This window comes from Pelophylax lessonae, assembly GCF_965119305.1.
Source record: "Pelophylax lessonae genome assembly, chromosome: 5".
In the NCBI taxonomy this organism is placed as follows: domain Eukaryota; kingdom Metazoa; phylum Chordata; class Amphibia; order Anura; family Ranidae; genus Pelophylax; species Pelophylax lessonae.
Genome location: NC_138772.1, coordinates 507828163 through 507847061, shown reverse-complemented (window position 1 = coordinate 507847061; position 18899 = coordinate 507828163). Strand labels below are relative to the sequence as shown.

Below are 18899 nucleotides of genomic sequence, written 5' to 3'. Positions count from 1 at the left end.
ACGTTTTTACAAATAAATATCTGAAAAGTGTGGCGTGCATTTGTATTCAGCCCCCTCTAGGCTGATATCCCTAACTAAAATCTAGTAGACCCAATTGCCTTCAGACGTCACCTAATTAGTAAATAGAGTCCACCTGTGTGTAATTTAATCTCTGTATAAATACAGCTGTTTTGTTAAGCGCTCCGTGGTTGTTTAGAGAACCTTAGTGAACAAACAGCATCATGAAGGCCAAGGAACACACCAGACAGGTCAGGGATAAAGTTGTGGAAAATTTTAAAGCAGGGTTAGGTTAAAAAAAAAAATATTCCAAGCTTTTAACATCTCACAGAGCACTGTTCAATCCATCATCTAAAAATGGAAAGAGTATGGTACAACTGCAAACCTACCAAGACATGGCCGTCCACCTAAACTGACAGGCCAGGCAAGTAGAGCATTAATCAGAGAAGCAGCCAGGAGGCCAATTCTATCTCTGGAGGAGCTGCAGATATTCACAGCTCAGGTGGGAGAATCTGTCCACAGGACAACTATTAGTCGTGCGCTCCACAAATCTGCCCTTTATGGAAGAGTGGCAAGAAGAAAGCAATTGTTGAAAGAAAGCCATAAGAAGTCTGTTTGCAGTTTGTGAGAAGCCATACGGAGGACATGGTAAACATGGAAAAAGGTGCTCTGGTCAGATGAGACCAAAATTGAACTTTTTGGCCTAAAAGCAAAACACTATGTGTGACGGAAAACAAACACTGCACATCACCCTGAACACACCATCCCAACCGTGAAACATGGTGTTGGCAGCATCATGTTGTGAGGATGCTTTTCTTCAGCAGGGACAGGGAAGCTGGTCAGAGTTGATGGGAAGATGGATGGCGCTAAATACGGGGCAGTCTTAGAAGAAAACCTGTTGCAAATGACTTGAGACTGGGGCGGAGGTTCACCTTCCAGCAGGAGAACGACCCTAAACATACAGCCAGATCTACAATGCAATGGTTTTGATCAAAGCATATTAATGTGTTAGAATTGCCCAGTCAAAGGCCAGACCTAAATCCAATTGAGAATCTGTGGCAAAACTTGAAAATTGCTATTCAGATGCTATCCATTCAATCTGACAGAACTTGAGCTATTTTGCAAAGAAGAATGGGCAAAATTGTCACTCTCTAGATGTGCAAAGCTGGTAGAGACCTACCCAAAAAAGACCTACAGCTGTAATCCCAGAGACAGACTGTTCCCGGTGGTGGTGGGGTGGGGGGAGGGGGGGATGTGAATACAAATGCACACTACACTTTTCAGATATTTATTTGTAAAAAAAAATTTGAAAACCATTTATCATTTTCCTTCCAGTTCACAATATGTGGTACTCCTGGTTATAAGAGGAAGCATGATGCTCACACCCCTTCCTCTTGAGACAGCACTGGGGCGTATTGATTGCCTGCTCATGAACCAGTGCCATCCCATGGTGGGGATGGAGAAAGACTATTTGACTAGTCCTGTCTGGGGCAACATGGAGTTTACATGGGGTTTCCTCTACTTGCTCCAAGCAGCTGGGCAGAAGCTGGAGGCAGGTCAAAAAGTAACATAAGTATAGGCAAAGCACAGCTTCACTTTTCAAAGATTAATAAATAACATTGACTTGATTCTTCAGGTTTCAAATACATAGACAAATTTTAAAAAAAAACAGAAATATGATAGTGGAATTGGCCAATATTTAAAGTGGTAATAAAGGCAATTAAAAAAAAAAAAAAATCTCATATTTACCTGCTTTGTGCGATGGTTTTGCACAGAGAAGCCCTGAGCCCTCTCTTCTCGGGTCCCCCGCTGGTGCTCCTGGCTCCTGCTGAGCGCCCCCAGAGCAAGCAATTTGCTATGTGAGCACCCAAGCAGGCTCACTCCTGTACCACTGCTCTTCGTGTCCATTCACACAGAGCAGCAGCTTGGCCTTGCCCCCTCTCTCTCCTCATAGGCTCACTGGCCATGGCTCCCACTGCTGTCTCAGTTAATTAAGAGCTAGTATCCTCGGAGACCTGAGGCTCTTCTGCACATCGCTGGATTGCGATGGGGCTCAGGTAAGTATTAGGGGGCTGAGTGGGCTGCTGCACAGAGATGTGTTTTTTTACCTTTAGGCATAGAATGACAAACCACGAGAAACAGTAGCTCCACTTTTGTTGTGAAAAGAACAATCCTGTTTGGGTGATCTGTGTACATTTCACAGATCTTACCAAACAATGTTGCAGTTTCTCGTTTCTGCTCTGAAGAAGAAGCGGTTTGTTTCACTGCTTTAAATACTGATTCTAAATGGGAGGGTCTGGTCCATCACAATGAGCTGGTGCACTCTGTGTTCTGGCGAGAATAGCTGTAGTGTCATTATTCCTTTAGAAGTATTTCACCAAAACTAACATTTCTATTGCAGAGGATGCCTAAATATGGCTTGTGTCATTTACAGAAAATGACAGCGGCTGCTGATTAAAAAAAAATGCAAAAATATTTTTTAATGACAATAAATTACAAAATGGCTTGCTTTGCAAATTTTTTATGCTATTTTTTTTTCCATAAATGTGGAGTTATCCTTTAAACCAGGGGGTCTCCAAACTTTAAAAACAAAGGGCCAGTTTACTGTCCTTCAAACCTTAAGGGGGGCCAGACTGTGGCTAGTGGGAGAAGAAAATGTCCTGGGGTCAGTGGGAGTAGCAATGCGCCATCTTTGGTGTCAGTAGAAGGAATATTACCCCATGATTGTTATCAATGGGAATAATAGTTCCCTGTGATTAATGCCAGTGGGAGGAATGGTGCTCGATCATTGGTGTCAGTGGGAGTAATAATTGCCCCAACATTGGTGTCAATGGGAGGAATAGTGTCCCATTGGTGGGGTCAGTGGCAGTAATCGTGCCCTATCATTGTCAGGGGAAGGAATAGTGCCCCATCAATGGGAAGAATAGTGCCCCATCATTAATGTCAGGGGAAGGAATAGTGCCCCTTTACTGGTATCAATGGGAAGAATAGTGCCCCATCATTGTCAGGGGAAGGAATAGTGCCCCTTCACTGGTATCAATGGTAAGAATAGTGCCCCATCATGAATGTCAGGGGAAGGAATAGTACCCCATCACTGGTATAAATGGGAAGAATGGTGCCCCATCATTAATGTCAAGGGAAGGAATAGTGCCCCTTCACTGGTATCAATGGGAAGAATAGTGCCCCATCATTGTCAGGGGAAGGAATAGTGCCCCATCACTGGTATCAATGGGAAGAATAGTGCCCCATCATTGTCAGGGGAAGGAATAGTGCCCCATCACTGGTATCAATGGGAAGAATAGTGCCCCATCACTGGTATCAATGGGAAGAATAGTGCCCAATCACTGCTATTAATGGGAAGAATAGTGCCCCATCATTAATGTCAGTGGTAGGGATAGTGCCCCATGGGTCTCCAAACTTTATAAACAAAGGGCCAGTTTACTGTCCTTCAAAGCTTAAGAGGGGCAAGACTGTGGCCAGTGGGAGAAGAAAATGTCCTGGCGTCTGTGGGAGTAACAATGTGCCATCTTTGGTGTCAGTAGAAGGACATCATTGCTATCAATGGGAATAATAGTTCCCTGTGATTAATGTCAGTGGGAGTAATAATTGCCCCAACATTGGTGTCAATGGGAGGAATAGTGTCCCATTGGTGGAGTCAGTGGCAGTAATAGTGCCCCATCATTGATGTTAGGGGAAGGAATAGTGCCCCATCACTGGTATTACTGGGAAGAATAGTGTCCCATCATTGTCAGGGGAAGGAATAGTGCCCCATCATTGGTATCGATGGGAAGAATAGTGCCCCATCATTAATGTCAGGGGAAGGAATAGTGCCCAATCATTGGTATCGATAGGAAGAATAGTGCCCCATAGTAAAAGTCAATGAGAAGAATAGTGCTCCATTGTTTGTGTCAGTGGGAGGAATAATGTCACAAGGGCCAGATAAAAGCAAGCAAGGGGGCAAGGTTTGGAGACCACTGTTTTAAACTGAGGACAGTCTCAGGACAAGGGTTAGGGTGGCTTTGAACAAGGGATCTGCAAATTGAAATGGCTGTAGATCTGTAGAATACCAGAAAAACACAAGGACATATACAGTGTGTGTGTGTGTGTATATATATATATATATATATATGTATGTGTGTGTGTGTGCATATATGTACATATATATATATATGTGTGTGTGTGTGTGTGTGTGTGTGTGTGCGCGTATATATATATATATATATATATATATATATATATATATAGAAAGCCGATAAGGCTCCTTAGATTTAAAGTTGTGATATTTTTCTGCATCTGTAGAAACTGTTAAAATGAATCCTGTCCAAGATTTCCCAAATCCCTCATCGCCTGGACAGAAAACTTTATCTGGGCAGCAGAGTTAAAACTATTTCATAAGAGAATGTGAAAGACGGATGGGGCTCTCTCTTATTGTGTATAAACAAGATTTTCAGCATGATGTGACCTCTGGGGCTTCTGAAAGAATGTGAAAGTATCGGATCTGGGCAGTTCAGGTACAAAGCAGGCCTGAGAATTCTCTGAATACAAATGTGTCCTGCTGATGTACGCCTTGTATTCACACAGGCCTGCTTCTGAACTTTCCATAGAAGACTTTCTACAAGCTAACGCTGCAGCTATTCACGGAGATTCAATGTCAGTCTTGCATGACTTTTTGCAGGATTTAAAGAATAAGTGTATTTTTAAAGTGCACTTGGCTTAGAAAGTAATATGGGCTTCTACTGCTTGTTGCCTGATTTTATCCTAAATTTAAAGTGGAAGTGCAGCCAAAAAACTAGCTCTAAATCAGGGGTCTCCAGACTATGACCCTTCAGTTGTTCAGGAACTACAATTCCCATCATGCCTAGTCATTTCTGTGAATGTCAGTGTTTTACAATGCCTCATGGGATGTGTAGTCCCGCATTAGCTGGAGGGCCGTAGTTTGGAGATGCCTGCTCTAAATCTTCTGCCAGCCACATTCTAAGACTAATCTTTCTAACCCTGTAAAGCAAAAATTGAGATGCATACCTTTTCTGAAGCCGATCCCGTCCAGTCTCCTCAACAGTGGATGCTGTGTGCAGGAGGCAGCCGAGAACGGCTGGGAAATGCCAGGGAAGTGACTTCACACATAGTTACTATGGGGCTTCCATTGTCGGCTGCCTCTCTTGCACACGCCTACACACAGAAGCCACCGCAGCGTATGCCTGGACCAGAGCGGCTGCAGAAAAGATATTGCTTTACAGGCTTAGATAGATTAGTCTTAGAATGTGGCTGCCTAGATTTAGAGTTTTTGGCTGAACTTCTACTTTGTCGGAGACTTGGAACTAACATCAGCTGTTAATAATCAGAGATTGCTTGTCTTGCTGGTCATTGACCTGGAAGACGTTGAAGCCAGATCATCTGCTTGACAGCCAGGCAAATAGCAATCTCAGGAGGGCAACAATAACAGTCTTCAAATTTCTTTCTTCTCTTTAAAGCACCTTTCCTCCTTAAGGCCTGGCAGATCAAGCAAGTTTACAAAAACAATGTTTCTCTATTTTCCTTGCTCTTGCTGCCCTTTGAGAGCTGTCCTTCAGTTTCTAGCCTGCGTCTATTTCCAGATAAGGGCTCTCTACTTAGCAGTTTAAAAGAGAGAAGCCCATTCCTTCAGATTTGCATGCATACCTAGGTATTTAGAGGCAGAAAACCACTGCCAGCGCATCCACAGGGAGCAGCATTTTGGCAAATGAAAATACTTGACGCACGTTAACACGTTTAAACATGCATTAATGCTAGATGTGCCTAGCGCTTGACCGTTCCTTCATTTCAGTGGTCAGAATAAATTATTATTCAGGCCAATTTAATGATTTAGAGTGGTTCTAAAGGCGGAAGGTTTTTACCTTAATGCATTCTATGGGTAAAGTCCCCAGCCCCCTCATACTTGAGCCACATCTCAATCCAGAGATGTGGAAGAGAGCAGTGGCTCTGCCAGGTCTCTCTCTCCTCATTGGCTCACACAGCAGCACAGAGAGCAGGGGGCTGGGCCAATCTCTGTGTGTGAAGGGATACACAGAGTGCCCACATAGCAAGCAGCTTGTTATTGGGGGCACGCCTCAGAGGGGAGGAGCACCGGCAGGGAACCCAAAAAGAGGATCGGGGTTTCTCAGTGCTGCCAATATATTGTGAGGGTAGAGGTTCTAGAGTGTGTATAAGTGATAGTCTAATGATTTACTGGATTTGTTTAGTAAATGACTACACATTCCTTTAATACAGACCTAGCGAATATCGGCCCTAGGACCACATATGGTGCTTTTGGCTGTCCCTATCTGGATCCCGATGCCTCCACTGTCAGCATGTCTCTCACTGAGGAAGCCAACAGGCTCAGAGAGGCATGAGGACACATGTCTTATGTGAAGAGTTGCAAGAACTAGAAGTGGAAAGCCTGAGGAGCTGATGGGCGCAGCAGGATGGTGCTCAGTTCTGGTGGGAGAAGATTGCCGCTTTTCAACTTGCCCCCTCGACCTCGCATCTGAAAGAGACCAATTTCATGAGCAGTTGTACCTATTTTTTTTTTTCCATCACTAGCTTTTTTTTTTTTCTCTAAATGTTTACGTACTTAACCGACTTTCCTAGGTCCAAAATTAATAGTGAGCAGAAGTTTGGCCTTCCACAACAGTCCCGGTTTCTCTTGTGGCCTGTTGGGAAAATTACCCACCTCTGCTTTAGTATAATAGTAATATAAAATCTCAGGTACCTTTTTATATAATATATATATATATATATATATATATATATATTTTTTTTTTTTTTTTTCTAATTAGTTAAATCCCAGAACACTGAAGTTGTACATTGCCACCATCCCATGAATTGAACAAAAATTATATAGAAACATCTCCTCTGAGTTTGGGATTGTAGGGCAATTAAAAAACACAATATTTAAAACAATATTTTTTATCCCTAAAGAGAAAAATTCACAGATAAATTCAGGACCTTAGAAGTGTCCACATTACATATAAAAGTGACAAAATCATAAATACAATGATGCAATTGATAAATCACCCATAGGGGCTGGAAGCACCCTGGGATGGTTACAAGTTACTGGGACCCAAACGGTCCTCATGAAGAGGGAATGTCCAACCCTATCCCAGGGTGCTTCCAGCCCCTATGGGTGATTTATCAATTGCATCATTGTATTTATGATTTTGTCACTATAATGTGGACACTTCTGAGGTCCTGAATTTATCTGTGAATTTTTCTCTTTAGGAATAATAAATATTAATTGTTTTACATATTGTGTTTTTTAATTGTCCCTAAAATCCCAAACACAATATGTAAAACAATATTTAATATTCACAAAGAGAAAAATTCACAGATAAATCCAGGACCTCAGAAGTGTCCACATTATATATAAAAGTGACAAAATCATAAATACAATGATGCAATTGATAAATCACCCATAGGGGCTGGAAGCACCCTGGGATAGGGTTGGACATTCCCTCTTCATGAGGACCGTTTGGGTCCCGGTAACTTGTAACCATCCCAGGGTGCTTCCAGCCCCTATGGGTGATTTCTCAATTGTATCATTGTATTTATGATTTTGTCACTTGTATATGTAATGTGGACACTTCTGAGGTCCTGGATTTATCTGTGAATTTTTCTCTTTAGAAATAATAAATATTGTTTTACATATTGTGTTTGGGATTTTAGGGACAATCAAAAAACACAATATGTAAAACAATTAATATTTATTATTCCTAAAGAGAAAAATTCACAGATAAATTCAGGACCTCAGAAGTGTCCACATTATAGTGACAAAATCATAAATACAATGATGCAATTGATAAATCTCCCATAGGGGCTGGAAGCACCCTGGAATAGGGTTGGACATTACCATATTCAACTTATAACAATATTCGGCTGGAATTTCTTTCCTCTCCGGCCGCTGAATTTATTTATTTCGACTTGTGTGTATCATTGTATTTATGATTATATTTCTTCTCAATAGATATGAATACAAGCTCTCTATAACTGTGAAACAATCTCTGTCAGGATAAGACCCCTGAAGAAGCGGATAACATACCGCAAAACATGTTGGGCAAGACCTACACATATTGGGCATTTCTGTTCATAGTGGTAGCATGAGAGTCTGTTGTTCAAATTATGCTTGATTTTAATGTACTATTATATGTCTGTATATTTATGTCTTTTTTATTTGATTCTATACATTTCTGTGATTTTATGATCTGTTATCCTCACTTTATCGTACCTTTAAAAGTCCCCCTGCCTCTCATAGTCTTTTCTTTTCTGTATCCAATTTATTAGGGACGGTGGTACAATTTTCTAACCCTGTTTTTTTTTATTTTTTATATTACTATTGACACCCCAATCCTTAATAATAAATATTAATTGTTTTACATATTATGTTTAATTGTCCCTAAATCCCAAACACAATATGTAAAACAATATTTATTATTCACAAAGAGAAAAATTCACAGATAAATCCAGGACCTAAGAAGTGCCCACATTACATATAAAAGTGACAAAATCATAAATGCAATAATACAATTGATAAATCACCCATAGGGGCTTGAAGCACCCTGGGATGGTTACAAGTTACTGGGACCCAAACGGTCCTCATGAAGAGGGAATGTCCAACCCTATCCCAGGGTGCTTCCAGCCCCTATGGGTGATTTATCAATTGTATCATTGTATTTATGATTTTGTCACTTTTATATGTAATGTGGACACTTCTGAGGTCTTGGATTTATCTGTGAATTTTTCTCTTTAGGAATAATAAATATTAATTGTTTTACATATTGTGTTTTTTAATTGTCCCTAAAATCCAAAACACAATGTGTAAAACAATTAATATATATTATTCATAAAGAGAAATATTCACAGATAAATTCAGGACCTCGGAAGTGTCCACATTACATATAAAAGTGACAAAATCATAAATACAATGATGCAATTGATAAATCACTTATATGGCTACATTCACACCTGAGCGTAGCGTTTTTCGCGCGTTTTTTACCGCGATTTTTGCGGCGATTTTTACCGCGATTTTTACCGCGATTTTTGTGCAGGCGTTTTTAGATTCAATAGAGATCAATGGAAAACGCCTGTAATCTGCCCAAAAAGAAGCTCATGTACTTTTTTGAGCGTTGGGCGTTTTGTATACAGCTTCAAAACGCTCAGATGTGAACAGGGGCCATTGAAATGAATAGGATTTGTCTTGTTGGGCGTTTTGAGAGCTGATCCTAGAGCAGAAAAACGCCCCAAAACGCCTACATGTGAACGGAGCCTAAGGGCTGGAAGCACCCTGGGATAGGGTTGGACGTTCCCTCTTTATGAGGACCGTTTGGGTCCCAGTAACTTGTAACTATCCCAGGGTGCTTCCAGCCCTTATGGGTGATTTATCAATTGTATCATTGTATTTATAATTTTGTCACTTTTATATGTAATGTGGACACTTCTGAGGTCCTGAATTTATCTGTGAATTTTTCTCTTTATGAATAATAAATATTAATTGTTTTAGACCCCGTTCACACTGGGGCGACCTGTCAGGCAACCTGGTCGCCTGACAGGTTGCCGTAGGTCGCCTGGCATAGAGAAGCTGTGGACCCGTTCTAATAGGAGCGACACAAGTCGCTCTGACTTAGAAAAAGGGTCCGGAGCTTCTTTGGGGCGCCCTGGAGCGACCTGCATTGACTTCAATGTTATGAAGTCCGTGCCGGCCGCTCCGAGGTCGCGGTGCAAGCTGCGCGCCACGACCTGTGAGGTCGCCCCGGCAAGTCGGATCGCCCCAGTGTGAACGGGGCCTTACACATTGTGTTTTGGATTTTAGGGACAATTAAAAAACATAATATGTAAAACAATTAATATTATTCATAAAGAGAAAAATTCACAGATAAATCCAGGACCTCAGAAGTGTGTTGGACATTCCCTCTTCATGAGGACTGTTTGGGTCCCAGTAACTTGTAACCATCCCAGGGTGCTTCCAGCCCCTATGGGGGATTTATCAATTGTATCATTGTATGTATGATTTTGTCACTTTTATATATAATGTGGACACTTCTGAGGTCTTGGATTTATCTGTGAATTTTTCTCTTTATGAATAATAAATATACTGTATTTTCTGGCGTATAAGACTACTTTTGAACCTCAAAAAAATCCCCCAAAAATGGGGGGTCGTCTTATACGCCGATTATAATATCTCCAAGGTAACCAAAGTATAAGTATTACCGGTAGATGTAATCTCTCACGACGCTGGCTGTGTGGAAATCCTGTACCGGTATACCATATGTACCGTAGCTTCGGCTACATACAGTATATCGTGCTGAACCAATCAGGGAGAGTGATGTATTCTATTGAATGCAAAGCCTGCTCAGATTGGCGGAGTAACATCAGCCCGCCTCTCTGAATCTGCCAATCCAAGCAGGCTTTGCATTCTATAATAGAATACATCGCTCACTGTGATTGTCTCAGCACGGTATACTGTATGTAGCCGAAGCTACGGTATACCGGTATAGGATTCCCGCACAGCCAGTGTCTTGAGATTACATCTACTGGTAATACTTAGGGTACCTTGGAGATATTATGAGAGATTACATGTATTACAGTACTTGGGGTACCTTGGAGATCTATGAGAAATCTGATGTTTTTCAATGGTGTTGCCTTGCTTCGGAAGGGGGGTAGTCTTATACGGCGAGTATAGACCAAAACCTATGTTTTAACTTGAAAATTAGGGGGGTCGTCTTATACGCCGGAAAATACGGTACATTTTTTTACACATTGTGTTTTTTAATGGCACCTAAAATTCCAAACTAAGAGGAGATGTTTCTATATAATTTTTGTATATATTTTATTCTTTCCAAGAGTTGCCTCGTAAACTGGTTTGTTTTTACAAATCTCAGTATGTTTTGTGGGCTAAAACAGCGTTAATAAATTATTCACACTCCATTACAGATGATGAACTTGGAGGTCATTCTGCAAGCCGTGTTCATAGGTCACCCTTTGGGCTTAAACTGTTTTGCGGAATGTTCTGTGCTTTGCAGGACCCAGAATCCGTCCCTCCCTCCCTCCCCCCATTCCTTCTTGTTGGCTCATAGACTCTCGCCATTTACCTTTTCACCCAGCCAATCAATGAAAATTGAATTTTTCAGCATGAGCTTTTGCCCTCTTGATGTGTTAGTCAGTGATCGAGTCCGATACAGGGGCCGGGGACAGCCAACCATAGAAGTCGTACCATGTTAATTCCGCCACGAAGTCGTGAACTCTGCACCCGAATACCAGGCAAACTAATTATTTGTACAAATTGGTTTTCCGTGCAGTATTTATACATGGCCCTGCTCGTTCCGAACGCCCCAGCCATGCAGGTTAAAATGTTACCGTTATAATTAATGCGCTGGGAGAGAAATGAGGGCTTAGTCTGATAAAAGCGAGACGATTCAACTTTGGAATGTTGTTACTTAAAGGAATAAATCAGGAAAAGTTCTGTATTAATGCAGCTTATCTGAATGTGTACTGCATGCAGACCCGCTGCTCACTAAGGCTCTCTATCAACTTAATGATGTATTAATGTACTGTAAATGATTTAAAACCGCACACTCCGCGTAGTAGAAGCGCGTCTTTTTGCATATTCTACAGATATTTCAAAAGCCGCTTTAAATACTTTGCAATAGATTTCTTACCTCCCCCCCACTGTTGATTTCGGAGATGGAGAAACCAGTTCTATCAGGTTAGTGACTCGAGAGAATGTGCGCACACATTATAATTATTTAATTCCTTTTCAAGAACAGTGATTTTTCTTCATGTCAATAAAATTGTCTTCTAAAATGAAGAATACTTTCACACTGCATTGTTTTTTCAAACACGGAGCTTTTATTACGTTCTTCTACTCAAGATGAAATGTTGAGAGAGAGGCACAAGTTAAGTTTTGATACCAAGTTAAGAAAATGATTAAAAATGGATATTAAAGGCAACAACCCTACCCAGCGTCAGCAGTGATTAGAACAGCCATCCCCAACTGGGGTTTCATTAAACTCTAGGGTAAGGTGACCAGATTTTTAAAATGAAATCCGGGGACATTTTTCTTTTTTTTTGCCAAACGGCACAGGACTGCATAATACACAGAGCGCTGGGCACAGGACTGCATAATACACAGAGCGCTGGGCACAGGACTGCATAATACACAGAGCGCTGGGCACAGGACTGCATAATACACAGAGCGCTGGGCACAGGACTGCATAATACACAGAGCGCTGGGCACAGGACAGCATAATACACAGAGCACTGGTCACAGGACTGCATAATACACAGAGAGCTGGTCACAGGACTGCATAATACACAGAGAGCTGGGTACAGGACTGCATAATGCACTGGGCACAGGACTGCATAATACACAGAGCGCTGGGCATAAGACTGCATAATACACAGCGGTGGGCACAGGACTGCATAATACACAGAGCGCTGGGCACAGGACTGCATAATACACAGAGCGCTGGGCACAGGACTGCATAATACACAGAGCGCTGGGCACAGGACTGCATAATAGACAGAGCACTGGTCACAGGACTGCATAATACACAGAGCGCTGGGCATAAGACTGCATAATACAAAGAGCACTAGGTACAGGACTGCATAATACACAGCGCTGGGCACAGGACTGTATAATGCACAAAGCACTGGGCACAGGACAGCATAATACACAGAGCACTGGTCACAGGACTGCATAATACACAGAGCACTGGTCACAGGACTGCATAATACACAGAGAGCTGGTCACAGGACTGCATAATACACAGAGAGCTGGGTACAGGACTGCATAATGCACTGGGCACAGGACTGCATAATACACAGAGCGCTGGGCATAAGACTGCATAATACACAGCGGTGGGCACAGGACTGCATAATACACAACGCTGGGCACAGGACTGCATAATACACAGAGCGCTTAGCACAGGACTGCATAATAGACAGAGCGCTGGGCACAGGACTGCATAATACACAGAGCGCTGGGCACAGGACTGCATAATAGACAGAGCACTGGTCACAGGACTGCATAATACACAGAGCGCTGGGCATAAGACTGCATAATACAAAGAGCACTAGGTACAGGACTGCATAATACACAGAGCGCTGGGCACAGGACTGTATAATGCACAAAGCACTGGGTACAGGACTGCATAATAGACAGAGCTCTGGGCACAGGACTACATAATAGACAGAGCGCTGGGCACAGGACTGCATAATAGACAGAGCGCTGGGCACAGGACTGCATAATATACAGGGGGGTGTTAGGCATAGAGTGCTGGGTTCAGAGGTTTGCTATGCACAGAGGACACTTCTGCTCCCACATCCATAGCTCACCTCTGCACCCTTCTCTCACAGATTATCTCTGTAGCCACCTTTTAGCCCTTCCCCCCACAACAGCTAAACTCTCCATCTCTCCATGCAGCTCTGACCCCTGATCCCCCACTGCCCTCACCTGTGTACAAACAGCCCCCCATATTATCTGCTCACCTCCCGGTCTCAGCCCTCCACACAGTAAATTTTTGGTCCTGCCTCTCCTCCAATAAACAGCAGCAGGAGGGACAGTGGAATTATCCAGCAGGGGCGTCAGTACTGAGTCACCAGGCTGTTTTTCAGCCAGCTTGGGATGCCCTGTCTTTGTTAATCCAGCTCTGAATACGGGGACAGACTTGGTCCAGGGACAGTTTCCACAGTCAAAGGACGGCCCCCGGGAAAGTCTGGTCACCCTACTCTAGGCTTTCCTCCAGAGCTTGCTAGGGGTTCCTGGACGTGTCCAATTGACTTCCCATTTGATGATGCTTGTATAGTTCTGGGGCCAACGCTACTTGGCAGAGTGACTCCAATGATCATTTTATGTGTCTAGAATGGTGGTATTCTGACCATCACTGTAAGGGGGTCATTCTTACCACTAGCCCAGTGCTGGAAGATGGATTTGTCCCACTGACCCTCAATGAATTTGTTAGGCTGGATTAGAGGAGGATGTAAGTTAAATATGTTTAATTGCTTCTACAAACTTTTGATTGTAGAGTTACACCGATTCTGGTATTGGTGCTGATACTAAGCATTTGCACAGGTACTTGTATTCGTGCTAACAATACTTTTGCGGTGCAATTTGAGTCCATGCGATTCCTGTCCGAATCACTTGCCGTTTTCCACACCGCTCCTGTGTGACACCAGGCTTATTATAGTAAGTTCAGCCTGGGTGCACACAGGAGCGATGCAGGACTCGGACTGGAATCGCACCACATTCCTGTTCAAATTGCATGCAATTCTTTGCAGTGCGATTTGAGCTCATTCATTTTGTATGGGCTTAAATTGCACCACAAAGGTATCGGTAAGTACTTAAGCACAAGTATCAGTACTCATACTCACTCTTAAAAAACAGGTATCAGTGCAACCCTAGTTGACTGTATTCTTAGCAGGGTATACAGGCATAATTTTTACTGTTTAACCAGCAGGTTGGAAAAAAAAAAAAAAAAAAAACACACACATACTCCTGCAATGTAGATGCAGGAATATCCCCTGCTGCTTTGTTGTATTCTGACAGCACGGGTGCTTATTGTATCCCCTTCCCACCCCTGTAGTGACTCAGCGGCTCAGCTCATCCTGCTTCCCTGCCCTGTAGTGTACCAACAGCTCAGCCTTTACTGTTGCCACAGTTAACAGTGATTAGGCAGCTCAGCTCACCCTGCTCCCTTCTCTCAGCAGTGATTAGGCAGCTCAGCTCACCCTGCTCCCTTCTCTCAGCAGTGATTAGGCAGCTCAGCTCACCCTGCTCCCTTCTCTCAGCAGTGATTAGGCAGCACAGCTCACCCTGTTCACTTCCCTCAGCAGTGATTTAGCAGTGCAGCTCACCCTGCTCCCTTCTCTCAGCAGTGATTTAGCAGCGCAGCTCACCCTGCTCCCTTCTTTTAGCAGTGATTTATCAGTGCAGCTCACCCTGCTCCCTTCTCTCAGCAGTGATTAGGTAGCGCAGCTCACCCTGCTCCCTTCTCTCAGCAGTGATTAGGCAGTACAGCTCACCCTGCTCCCTTCTTTTAGCAATGATTTATCAGTGCAGCTCACCCTGCTCCCTTCTCTCAGCAGTGATTAGGTAGCGCAGCTCACCCTGCTCCCTTCTCTCAGCAGTGATTAGGTAGCGCAGCTCACCCTGCTCCCTTCTCTCAGCAGTGATTTATCAGCGCAGCTCACCCTGCTCCCTTCTTTCAGCAGTGATTAGGCAGTACAGCTCACCCTGCTCCCTTCTCTCAGCAGTGATTTATCAGCGCAGCTCACCCTGCTCCCTTCTTTCAGCAGTGATTAGGCAGTACAGCTCACCCTGCTCCCTTCTCTTAGCAGTGATTAGGTAGCGCAGCTCACCCTGCTCCCTTCTCTCAGCAGTGATTAGGCAGTACAGCTCACCCTGCTCCCTTCTCTCAGCAGTGATTCATCAGCGCAGCTCACCCTGCTCCCTTCTCTCAGCAGTGATTCATCAGCTCAGCTCACCCTGCTCCCTTCTCTCAGCAGTGATTAGGCAGCTCAGCTCACCCTGCTCCCTTCTCTCAGCAGTGATTAGGCAGCTCAGCTCACCCTGCTCCCTTCTCTCAGCAGTGATTAGGCAGCACAGCTCACCCTGTTCACTTCCCTCAGCAGTGATTTAGCAGTGCAGCTCACCCTGCTCCCTTCTCTCAGCAGTGATTTAGCAGCGCAGCTCACCCTGCTCCCTTCTTTTAGCAGTGATTTATCAGTGCAGCTCACCCTGCTCCCTTCTCTCAGCAGTGATTAGGTAGCGCAGCTCACCCTGCTCCCTTCTCTCAGCAGTGATTAGGCAGTACAGCTCACCCTGCTCCCTTCTTTTAGCAGTGGTTTATCAGTGCAGCTCACCCTGCTCCCTTCTCTCAGCAGTGATTAGGTAGCGCAGCTCACCCTGCTCCCTTCTTTCAGCAGTGATTAGGCAGTACAGCTCACCCTGCTCCCTTCTCTCAGCAGTGATTTATCAGCGCAGCTCACCCTGCTCCCTTCTTTCAGCAGTGATTAGGCAGTACAGCTCACCCTGCTCCCTTCTCTCAGCAGTGATTAGGTAGCGCAGCTCACCCTGCTCCCTTCTCTCAGCAGTGATTAGGCAGTACAGCTCACCCTGCTCCCTTCTCTCAGCAGTGATTCATCAGCGGAGCTCACCTTGCTCCCTTCTCTCAGCAGTGATTCATCAGCGCAGCTCACCCTGCTCCCTTCTCTCAGCAGTGATTCTTCAGCGCAGCTCACCCTGCTCCCTTCTCTCAGCAGTGATTAGGCAGTACAGCTCACCCTGCTCCGTTCTCTCAGCAGTGATTTATCAGCGCAGCTCACCCTGCTCCCTTCTTTCAGCAGTGATTAGGCAGCGCAGATCACCCTGCTCCCTTCTTTCAGCAGTGATTAGGCAGCGCAGCTCACCCTGCTTCCTTCTCTCAGCAGTGATTAGGCAGTACAGCTCACCCTGCTCCCTTCTCTCAGCAGTGATTTATCAGCGCAGTTCACCCTGCTCCCTTCTTTCAGCAGTGATTAGGCAGCGCAGCTCACCCTGCTCCCTTCTCTCAGCAGTGATTATGCAGCACAGCTCACCCTACTCCCTTCTTTCAGCAATGATTAGGCAGCGCAGTTCACCCTGCTCCCTTCTCTCACCAGTGATTTAGCAGCTCAGTTCCTCCTCCCAGCTGAGACTCCTTAGCTCAGTTCACACTACTTCCTCCTCCCAGTAATGATGTAGCCACCTTCTAATCCCTAATGTAAACTGTTCAATAAAAGTTTGTCATTAATTTTTTTTTTTTTTTTTTGCATACTGTAAATGCTTAAACCATCTCTGAATAATAAATATTATCACATCTTAAAGAATATGTAAACCCAACATTTCCTATTCCTGATATCTGCCTGCTGTACCATTTACTTGTATGACAAAGTATCCCATTCTCTTTGTATTGCTTCCTTAATGTGAAATCCTGCTGCATTCCTATTTAAAATGTGACCACATTAAGCTGGAGAGCACAGCGTGGTTAGTTTTCTAGCTGTACTGGAAACTCAGCCTACTCTCCAGTGAACAGATTTGTTCTGACCCCCCCCCCCCCCCTGCACAGCCTTTCACTGGGAAGATTAGTGAACTGCTGTTTCTCCTCCCTCAGCTCTTATGCAGCAGTAAACAGAGATTATATGGTCACTTCTAAAAAGGGAAAAAGGAATTTTGCTTTGCCTTTCATTTCTATTTTAAACTGAATAGGGTTGTTTTACAAGGCGATCGTTTTACAATCACTTTAAAACTTTGCAGCAATACTGTCTTGCTGTATAATACAGTAAATGGTGTGGGTCTTCGTCCATGAATAAACATGCAGTACAGTGCATAAATTCAAACATCATGATAATGATTTTCCTCTTCATTCAATGCTTTGCCAGAGATCCACTTCTGTTGACAAACTCGATAGGTAAAAACAAGGTCTTCATAGCGCTCTCCCCAACGAGACACCTTGATTGCAATCTTTATCTAGCGGCTGATTGAAGAGGAGGATGGAGTGGGAATAGTGCAGTCTAAGTGCCTCGTCCATTCTTTTATGTCTTTCTTTTTCTCGCCTTTCAGATCATTCAGGACAGAATCTTCAAGCACATATCACGCAACAGTCTAATATGGAACAAGCATCCTGGAGGGCTGTTTGTGCTGCCCCAGTACTCATCATATCTGGGAGATTTCCCTTATTATTACGCTAATCTAGGTGAGTGCCTTTTCCTCTATGACCCGATGATGACGGGGTGGCTAAGTGAATCTCTCCATCTTCTAAGGAGCAAGTTAAGACATAAGTGCCGCTACTTTTAACTCTGTGTGAGCTGGCTGAAACGAAGAAGGCTGTGTGTAGATGGATACATAGAGACCATGTGTGCGCAGAACAAAATGGCTGCTGCCGTCACTATAACCAGATTGGAACTGCCAGTGGCAGCACTGTATCGCTCATAGCTACATAGTCGTGTTTGCAGGGAAGTGTCTCTGCATGAGAACTGAATAAAGCAACAAGAAAGAAACTATGAATTTAGGTAGGGAAAGCCCCGGTTCACACTATAAATTGCACAAATGTGATTCAGTGCGGTGCGGTTTGAGCCCATTAATTTTGAATGGGTTCAAATCACACCTCATAGCACCAAAGTAGTGCATTCACTACTTTGGTAAACGCACTGCAACTGGATAGCATGGTAGTTTTGTACTATGTGATCCGGTGCAGGCAAACGCACTGTGTTTGTGACCTGCATTTGGGGTGTCGTTACCATCGCATTGACAATGGCTACAGATCGCAAGGGCAGTGTGTGTTGAATGCGGTGGTGGAAACTAGGGTTCGACTGATTATCAGCAAAGCCGATATATCGAGGGCCGATATGCACTTTCCCCGATCTATCGGAATCGGCCACCAAGGTGACCGATATTTCAGGAAAGTGCTGTACCGGAGTGATGCCTGCAGCTAGAGGCCTCATCCCGGTACTGGTGTCTATAGCCGACGGTTGGGAGTTTTGTAATGACAACCGATGCGGCTGAGAAGTCACTTGGCTGTCATTACAAGGAGCGGGAGGGGACAATCCCCCCCCCCCTCCTGCCACCTTCCGCGGCTCGCCCGCGTCTCCCGTCCCACCGGGAGACCCGGGCAACCAGCCTGCACGGCTGCTGAAGACCCGATCAAAGCCGCATTCGGCTCTGATCAGGTCTCCATGTAAAAACCCGGAAGAGAATCACTTCCGGTACTGGCGCCAGATTCAAAAAAATGACAGCATTCAAAACAGCCAAACTTGGCGTCTTGAATGCTTTTAAGTGCAGAGTAGGGGTTTGGAGTCTTTTAGACCCCCAGATCCCTCCACAAGAGTACCTGTCAAATAATAAAAAAATGTAAATGTACGAAAATATCGGCCAATAC

The 18899-nt window shown here is 44.1% G+C and overlaps 1 protein-coding gene across 1 annotated transcript in view; it reads left to right on the top strand.

The window, feature by feature from the left end:
- Positions 1-18899, top strand: part of EXT1 (exostosin glycosyltransferase 1) — a 470442-nt gene that overhangs the window by 388715 nt on the left and 62828 nt on the right. The window contains exon 5 of the mRNA XM_082257566.1: positions 17585-17717. Coding sequence (XP_082113692.1) covers positions 17585-17717 — 133 coding nt within the window. The remainder of the gene's footprint in view (positions 1-17584; positions 17718-18899) is intronic.